The 8,935-nt window shown below is 62.7% G+C and overlaps 1 protein-coding gene across 1 annotated transcript; it reads left to right on the top strand.

The window, feature by feature from the left end:
- Positions 1–851: 851 nt before the first annotated feature.
- Positions 852–8,857, top strand: WDR24 (WD repeat domain 24). The gene is made up of 10 exons (XM_030284924.4): positions 852–975; positions 1,501–2,409; positions 2,749–2,926; positions 3,703–4,378; positions 4,454–4,569; positions 6,343–6,464; positions 6,767–6,871; positions 6,946–7,283; positions 8,025–8,209; positions 8,326–8,857. Exons 2-10 carry the CDS (start codon positions 1,929–1,931, stop codon positions 8,492–8,494), a joined length of 2,370 nt encoding a protein of 789 aa, XP_030140784.1. The 5' UTR covers positions 852–975; positions 1,501–1,928; the 3' UTR covers positions 8,495–8,857.
- Positions 8,858–8,935: the final 78 nt, after the last annotated feature.

Below are 8,935 nucleotides of genomic sequence, written 5' to 3'. Positions count from 1 at the left end.
CCCCGGGCTCGGTGCCCGCCCTGTGCCCCCGATCCCCGGGCTCCGTGCCCGCCCTGTGCCCCCGATCCCCGGGCTCGATCCCTGGGCTCCGTGCCCGCCCTGTCCCCCCGATCCCCGGGCTCGATCCCCGGGCTCGGTACCCGCCCTGTGCCCCCGATCCCCGGGCTCCGTGCCCGCCCTGTCCCCCCGATCCCCGGGCTCGATCCCCGGGCTCGGTACCCGCCCTGTGCCCCCGATCCCCGGGCTCGGTGCCGCCCTGTGCCCCCGATCCCCGGGCTCGGTGCCGCCCTGTCCCTCCGATCCCCGGGCTCGGTGCCTGCCCTGTCCCCCCGATCCCCGGGCTCGGTGCCTGCCCTGTCCCCCCGATCCCCGGGCTCCGTGCCCGCCCTGTCCCCCGATCCCCGGGCTCGATCCCCGGGCCCGGTGCCCGCCTTGGCCCCGCCCCCCGCCCGCCCTGGGCCCGCCCCCCGCCCGCCCTGGGCCCGCCCCCTGCTCTGGCCCCGCCCCGCGCCGCACACAAGGGGCGTGGCCTCGGTTCTGGGCGTGGCCTCATACGCAGGGGGGCGGGGCCTCTTGAGCGGCTCGGGGTGGGCGGGGCCTGATGGAGCTCAGTGTATGCAGGGGGCGTGGCCTGAGGCGGGGGGCGGTCCGGTACAAAAGGCGTGGTCTAAGAACGGGGGCGTGGCCTACGGGAGGAGGCGTGGTCTTGCCTCAGAGGGGCGGGGCGAAACGGCAAGAGTGGCGGAGGGGGCGTGGTCAGGAGCAGGGGGCGGGGCCTGGCAGCGGGGGCGTGGCGTGTGGCAGGGGCGGGCTCCGCACTCGGAAAGGGGCGTGGTCTGGCGGTGGAAATGGGCGTGGCCTGGCGGCGGGGCGGGGCCATGGCGGAAGGGGGCGGGGCCTGGCGTGAGGGCGGCGGCGGCGGCGGCGGCGGCGGGGCCTGCTCGGCCCGAGCGGCCGGCGGGGAACCGGCACCGGGTACGGCCTCGGGAGCGGCACCGGGGCCGCGCACGGCGGGGGCAGCGGCAGGGCACTCTGTGTGGCGGGAGGAGGTTGTGAAGAGGCCCCGGCGGCTCTGAGGGGCGGGAAGGGGCCCTGAGGAGAACAGAGGGCGGGAGAGGCTCTGAGGGAGCCCTGAGCGGGCTCTGAAGGGCTGGAGGGGGCCCTGGAGGGGCTCTGGGTCAGGAGCGGGCCCTGCAGAGGGGGAAGTGTGGGGTCTGAGGGGTCCTGTGGGTCAGGAGAGCCCTGATGGGGTGGGAGTGTGGGATATGAGGGGCTGGGGTGGCTCAGGAGTAGGACGGGACCCTAAGGGTGCGCTGAAGGTGGGAAGGGGCCCTGAGGGAGTGGGAATGTGAGGTGTGAGGGGTCTGTGGGACCTGCAAGGGAGGGCAGTGCTGTGGCAGGAGCTCGGCCTGCCTCTGGAGGACACAGCCCGTGGGAAGCCTGGAGTAACTGCTGCCCCCACTCTGCTAGGGAAGGACGGTCATCCCTTGGTTCTTGCAGGCTCTGGGGCTCCGAGTGCCCCACGGAGGTGACCGTGGCCTCACTTCACCCCACCTCGTGCTGCGGACGCTTCTCACTTCAGCCACAGTGCTGTACTTGGCCTGTATTGTCAGCAACAGTGAAACTTCTCAGGGTGTGGCCGAGGAGAGAAGAAGGAACCCAGAGAAGGTTTTCAGGAACTCTCTGAGAGCCACAGAGGGCGGCAGGAGGAGAACCCGGAGCAGGGCCGTATCTCCCTCCCACAGGCAGCTCTGTGGCCTCTCACCTCCACACCCCATTGATGCAGCCGCACAAAGCCGCGGTTGGAGCCACCGGGGCCCAGCAGGAGCCCAGCCTGTCCCTGCCCAGCTCTGGCTGAGCTGGAGCAGGCTGGCCGTGTGGGTGTGCAGGCAGCCTGCTGGAGAGGGGACAGCACCCCGAGGACAGCCATGGAGAAGATGGCCAGGGTCACCACTGCCCTGGGGGGCAACGCGCTGACCGGCCGCACCATGTTCTGCCACCTGGACGCCCCTGCCAACGCCATCAGCGTGTGCCGGGACGCCGCCCAGGTGGTGGTGGCCGGCCGCAACATCTTCAAGATCTACTCCATCGAGGAGGAGCAGTTTGTGGAGAAGCTGAACCTCCGCGTGGGCCGCAAACCCTCCCTGAACTTCAGCTGTGCCGACGTGGTGTGGCACCAGATGGACGAGAACCTGCTGGCCACCGCCGCCACCAACGGCGTGGTGGTCACCTGGAACCTGGGCAAGCCGTCCCGCAACAAGCAGGACCAGCTGTTCACGGAGCACAAGCGCACTGTCAACAAGGTGTGCTTCCACCCCACCGAGGTGTACATGCTGCTCAGTGGCTCCCAGGACGGCTACATGAAGTGCTTCGACCTGCGCAAGAAGGACTCCGTCAGCACCTTCTCTGGTACTAACGTGGCTCTTGTCCTGTTTCCCTGTGGGGAAGCACAGTTTGGGAGCTTTGTCCTTTCATTGCTTGTCCCTTCACCCTTAGGAGAGGCAGGGGTGAGGGGCTTTGTCCTTCCCCTTGCCCAGGAGGAGGGTTTGCTCAGGGGGTGATGCCCAGGGCAGGGAAAGAAGGAGCTGAGAGGCATTTTGGTGCCTTTCCTTGCCTCTCAGCACTAGCTGGGTCTGTGTGGGAGATGGAAGACAGTCACAGCACTCCCTGCTACCTTCTCTCTGCGCCACAACTCTCCTAGTGGAATTTTTAGCTTTGCTGGAGCTCTTAACTTGTGTCCCCTCCCAGGGCAGTCGGAGAGCGTGCGTGATGTCCAGTTCAGCATCCGGGACTATTTCACCTTCGCCGCCACCTTCGAGAACGGCAACGTGCAGCTGTGGGACATCCGCCGGCCCGACCGCTACGAGAGGATGTTCACAGCCCACAACGGGCCCGTCTTCTGCTGCGACTGGCACCCAGAGGACAGGTCAGTGTGGGGCTATCCCTGCCAGCCACCCGGACTTGCAGGGATTTTTAGGGACTTTAGAGACCCTAAAAACAGGATTGGGATTTTGTGGGGGAAAGCACGGTCTGTGATACCCTGTCCCCTTGTGTCAGGAGCTGGGATGTTGCTGGGAGATAGGAGTGATTGTTACTTTGAGCATTTGGGGTGGTGTAAGGGTGTTTGAGGTTTGTTTTTTGATAGTTTAGGGGGTTTAGAGGCACTGGGTGTCTTATGCTTGTGTAGAGCAGTGTCACAGTGGCCTCTCGCTCCAGTTGAGGTTCAGGTTGAGGAAGGCACAACTTGGCTGCTCTGGGACACAGCTCGCTTGTTTTCAGTCGTGTTTCTCTTTGCCTTTCCTGGGAGATTGCTGGGAAGGATCTGGAAGGAGATGTTACAGTGTGCATGTCCCTCCTCACTCCCTGCCAGGCAGTGCTGCCACTGCTCGTGATCTTGGAGAGGCACTGAAATATGTTCAGGATGGTCTCTTCCTCTCTGCTGTGCCTGGCCAGTGGAAAGCAGAGCAGAGGGAACTGGTCTGACTGGGATGTGGCTCTAGAGGTGCAGGGCCGTAACTGGGAGCGGGAAGGAGAGTGCTGCCTGCCTGGTTGCTGCAGAGCAGAGGTGTCAAGGGAGCTCACGGGAGGATGGCATTGCAGCCCAGCACCCTCCTGCAGTGTGCACAGGTCACACCTGTGCTGTGAGCATTTCTGTGCCACGGTGGGGACAGAGAGATGAACACTGCTCCGTCCCTGTCCCAGGGGCTGGCTGGCCACAGGCGGCCGCGACAAGATGGTGAAGGTGTGGGACATGAACACGACGCGGGCCAAGGAGATCTACTGCGTGCAGACCATCGCCTCGGTGGCGCGGGTGAAGTGGCGCCCCGAGTGCAAGCACCACATCGCCACCTGCTCCATGATGGTGGACCACAACATCTACGTGTGGGACGTGCGCCGCCCCTTCATCCCCTCCGCCATGTTCGAGGAGCACAAGGACGTCACCACGGGCATCGTGTGGCGGCACCTCCACGACCCCTATTTCCTCCTCTCGGGCTCCAAAGACAGCACTCTTTACCAGCACATCTTCAAGGACGCCAGCCAGCCCATCGACCGGGCCAACCCCGAGGGGCTGTGCTACAGCCTCTACGGAGACCTGGCCTTCGCCGCCAAGGAGAGCCTCATCTCCTCCGACTCCAACCGCAAGCCCTACATCGGCGACCGGCGCCACCCCATCTTCTTCAAGCGCAAGCTGGACCCCACGGAGCAGTTCGAGTACATCTCGTCCTCCAGCGCCCTCAGCGTGTTCGAGACGGACGTGGAGAGCGGCAGCATGGACTGGTTCGTGCACACGGCCAAGCAGTACGCGCTGGCCGGCCGGCCGCTGGCCGAGCTCTGCGACCACAACGCCAAGGTGGCCAAGGGGCTGGACCGCAACCAGGTGAGCTGCGGGTCAGCTGGGGCTGCAGAGGGGTGCCAGCCTGGGACGGGCTGACAGGGACTGTGCTCGATGCAGGTGGCTCAGACGTGGACGATGCTGAGGATTATCTACTCCAGCCTCGGCACCGTGTCGTCCACAAACCTCAACCACAGCATGGGGAAAGGCAGCGCTGCCCTCCCACTCATGAACAGGTACGGGGGAAGGGAGCTGCAGGGAGGGATGAGATGACTGGGATAGCTCCATAGCGGGGGGAGTGGGAATGGCTCCCTGGCTGGGATGGGGTTATAGAATCACGTAATGAAATCCCAGAATGGTTTGGGTTGGAAGGGGCCTTAAAGCTCATCTCGTTCCAACACCTTGCCATGGGCAGGGACACTTTCCACTGTCCTGGCTGCTCCAAGCCCCGTCCAACTGCCCTTGGACACTTCCAGGGATCCAGGGGGAGCCACAGCTTCTCTGGGCACCCTGTGCCAGGGCTTCACCACCCTCCAGGGAACAATTTCTGCATAATAACTAACCTGCCCCAGACACAGGGTGCGAGCAGGGACAGCTCTCCCTCAGGCTGTGCTGGTTTGCATGTTGGCATTGTTTGAATGCAGCCATTTCCCATGTTGGTGTGGGAAGTGAGTGCCCAGCCTGGCCTTGAGCTCTGCAGCCTCACACACTGCTCCCTCCTCTCCTTCAACCAAAGTTTGCCCTGTGGTGGGGCAGGGGCCGGGATCAGCTTTGCAGTTATTGAATTAATTAATCACAGAATCTCTAATGTTGGAAAAGTCCTCCGAGATAATTCCCCCAGCAGCACTGCCAAGGCCACTATGTGATGTTGAACATCTCCAGGGGTGGGTAGAGACTCCACCACCCTTTCCATAAAGAAATTTTCCCAAGATCAAATCTAAACCTCCTCTGTCACAATCTGGGGCTATTTCCTCATTTCCTCTTCTCCTGTTCCCTGGGAGCCTGACTCCCCTAGTTCCCCACTCCTGTCAGGGAGTTGTGGAGCTGAGATGGTCCCCCCTGAGCCTCCTTTTCTCCAGCCTGAGCTCTCCCAGCTCCCTCAGCCCCTCCTGGTGCTCCAGCCCCTTCCCCAGCTCTGTTCCCTTCCCTGGACACGCTCCAGCCCCTCAGTGTCTTTCCTGTCATGAGGGTCCCAGAAGTGATCCGGGATGTGAGGTGAGGCCTCAGCAGTGCCAGGACAGTGATGGTGACCAAGGGCTGGGGATGGAGAGGGTGTCTCATGGCTGGAGCTGGAACTGCCGGTGTGCAGAGGTTTTCTTCTGGAGCCTTTCCAGGGGAGAGCACAGCCCAGCTCTGCCAGCAGCTCACTGGTGTGGAGAGCCCGTTGTGGGCTGATGAAGCAGGAAAACTTGTTTTTCCTCTTCTCAATGACATAAACGTGTGGGGTGAGGACTACGAATGAGCTGTCAGACCTCACAGGACCGGGTTCCCACAGTGAGTGACAGATCCTCAAATAACACCAAAGGAAACAAGCACTGTCCTTGACCAAGCTGTGCCTCCAGGAGTGGCTGTGCCGCTGTCTGAGACACGGCAGGCAGCAGCCTGGAGAGCTGGGCTCTGCTCCAGCCCCATCCCCTCCCTTTTCCATCTCGGTGAAGGCCAAGCATGGTGATGCATAACTAACAGCCAGGCACCTTGGAGTGAGGCAGCTCCCGTTCACCTGCCTCTGAGGGGAAGGAGATGGAGCCAAGAGCCTGCTCAGCTCTGGAATTCTTCAGAGAGACCTTTGAAGTGCATGTGCAGTGCCACCAGGCTTGGAGGAAGGGCTGTGACCGCAGTCACAATGTGTCTTTATTTTTAAGTCATACAGTGGGAACTGGTGACTTCTGCTCGCTGTATCTCATGTTTCTCCATTCAAATTGCAACTGGACACCTGTATCCAGGCTATTTGCTGGCTGAAATGGGAACTTTATACTCCTCTGACTGTTAAATTCGTCTTTTTTCCCCAGCTTTAACCTGAAAGATATCCCTGCTGGGCTGGGCAGCGAGTCCCGACTGGACCGCAGCAAAGGAGAAAGCCGTACGGAAAACATCCTCATGGATTCCTCCTCCACCCTGATCAACAACGAGGGTAACGCTCCTGGGTGGGCACAGTCCAGTCCCACAGCTCCTCCCTCCTCGGGCATAGACAGGGCATAAACAGGGCCGTTTATCCTGTGACCTGGGGTGGCTGAACGTGCTGCAGCCCCACGGTGAAGGACACCGAGCCCCAGGGCCCTGCAGAAGGACAGCTTTCCCCATGACCCGGGTGACAGTGACAGTGGTGGGGAACTGAGCTGTGTGGCTTGGGCACAGCCTGGCAGGCTGGGCAGGACACTGGGAGGTGGATCCAGTGGTGTGATGAGCTGATTTCTCTTTCCCTGGGCCGTGCAGACAACGAGGAGACGGAGGGCAGCGACGTCCCTGCGGATTATCTGCTGGGCGATGTGGAGGCAGATGAGGATGACCTGTACATGATGGACCACGAGAACCCACACGGTGAGCGCACAGCGGGAGGTGCTGTCTGTCCCAGCTGGCTTTTCTCCTGCTCATTCCTACTCTTCTCCTGGCAGCTGAAGAGCAGGAATACAGCCTTCCCCAGGAAGCCTTCCCGCTGCGCCACGAAATCGTGGACAACCCATCGGCCTTGGACCACCTGCAGGACAAGGCTGACTCCCCTCACGTCAGCGGCAACGAGGCCGAGACGGTGTCGCTGACCCCCGTGGAGTCCTTCTCGCTGATCTCCATCTCCCACTCCCTCTACGAGAACCGCCTGCCCTCCGACTTCTTCAACCCCATCGTGCGGGACACGCTGCTCTTCTACGCCGAGCAGGGCGACGTGCAGACGGCCGTGTCCGTGCTCATCGTGCTGGGAGAGCGCATCCGCAAGGAGATCGATGAGCAGACGCAGGTACAGCCCCCACGGGCAGGCCCATGCCTTGCTGGGACCCACAGGGGGTGCATCCCGATGGGATGGGGTCCTGCCTGGGGCTGGGGCACGTCCCTTCTCCTCCAGCCCCTGGCAGGCCAGCTCTGAGCCAGGGTGAGCAGCTCCAGGGTTCCCCACCACCAGTCCTGGCAGGGATTTGGGGTGGGCCCTGCAGAGGTGCCCTGGCCCTGTTGATGCAGGGAAGGATGCTGTTCCCCAGCGTTGCAGAGCCGTTCTCCCACTGCAGGGATCGAGGGACCACGGAATGCTTTCGGTTGGAAAAGCCCTCTAACACCATCGAGTCCAACCATCCCCCCAGCACTGCCAAGGCCACCACTGAACCATGTCCCCAACTGCCACATCACACAGCTTTTAGATCCTCCCAGGGGAGGGTGACACTCCACCACTGCAATGGGCAGCCTGTGCCAATACTTGACCACCCCTTCCATGAAGAAATTCTCCCTAATATCCAAACTAAACCACCTCTGGCACAGCTTGAGGCCATTTCCCCTTGTCCTGCCCTGTTCCGTGGGAGCAGAGCCTGACTCCCAACCACCTCCATCCTCCTGTCAGGGACTTGTAGGGTGAGAAGTCCCCTTCCCCAAGCCTGCTTTTCTCCAGGCTGAGCCCCCCAGGGGAATTTTGCCTTCAGGATGCAGGGCTGGGGTCCTGAGGGGGTTTCAAGGTGGATGTGGAGGCTCAGCTGTCTGTGGCTGTCCCCAGGAGCACTGGTACACGTCCTACATCGATCTGCTGCAGCGCTTCCAGCTCTGGAACATCTCCAACGAGGTGATCAAGCTGAGCACCTGCCGTGCCATCAACTGCCTCAACCAGGCTTCCACCACCCTGCACGTCAACTGCAGCAACTGCAAGCGGCCCATGAGCAACAGGGGCTGGATCTGCGACAGGTGAGGGGGCCCTGAGGGGCTTTTGGGGACAGGGGCATGTGTGAGTGTCCCTGTTCCCTCTTGTTGCCCCCCTGAGGGCTCTCCCTGCCCACACCCACCCAAATCTCCCCGTGCAGGTGTCGGCAGTGTGCCAGCATGTGTGCCGTGTGTCACCACGTGGTGAAGGGGCTCTTCGTCTGGTGCCAGGGCTGCAGCCACGGCGGCCACCTGCAGCACATTATGAAGTGGCTGGAGACCAGCTCCCACTGCCCCGCTGGCTGCGGCCACCTCTGCGAGTACACCTGAGCCCCCCAGGGTGCACCTGAGCCCCCCAGGGTGCACCTGAGCTCCCAAGGGTGCACCTGAGCCCCCCAGGGTGCACCTGAGCCCCCCAGGGTACACCTGAGCCCCCCCAGGGTACACCTGAGCCCCCCAGGGTACACCTGAGCCCCCCCAGGGTACACCTGAGCCCCCCAGGGTACACCTGAGCCCCCCGCCCGCGGGGAGCTGGCAGCGGGGTGGGGCAGGGGCGGAGCAGGGCAGGCAGCGTGCCCTGCCCGCTACCCCTGGCACTGCCCTCCCTGTATTTATTTGTGTAAATAAGGGCTGGGGTGCACCCCCTGCCCGGCCGTTTTTTACTGGATTAAATCAAACCAGCAGTTGAATCGAGCCATGACTCCTGTCTTTGCTTCTCCTGGATGCAGCGGCCCCTGGGCTGGGCCCCGGAGCCGCTCCGGCCGGGTGCCG

This window comes from Taeniopygia guttata, chromosome 14, assembly GCF_048771995.1.
Source record: "Taeniopygia guttata chromosome 14, bTaeGut7.mat, whole genome shotgun sequence".
In the NCBI taxonomy this organism is placed as follows: domain Eukaryota; kingdom Metazoa; phylum Chordata; class Aves; order Passeriformes; family Estrildidae; genus Taeniopygia; species Taeniopygia guttata.
This window is presented reverse-complemented; position numbering and strand designations above follow the sequence as displayed.

Excerpts from the sequence above, each read along its gene's own strand:
- WDR24 (XM_030284924.4), top strand. The coding sequence starts at position 1,929 with ATGGAGAAGATGGCCAGGGTCACCACTGCCCTGGGGGGCAACGCGCTG. Across the intron at positions 4,570-6,342 it reads GCCCTCCCACTCATGAACAG|CTTTAACCTGAAAGATATCC; the intron begins GTACGGGGGAAG and ends TTTTTTCCCCAG. Across the intron at positions 7,284-8,024 it reads AGATCGATGAGCAGACGCAG|GAGCACTGGTACACGTCCTA; the intron begins GTACAGCCCCCA and ends GGCTGTCCCCAG.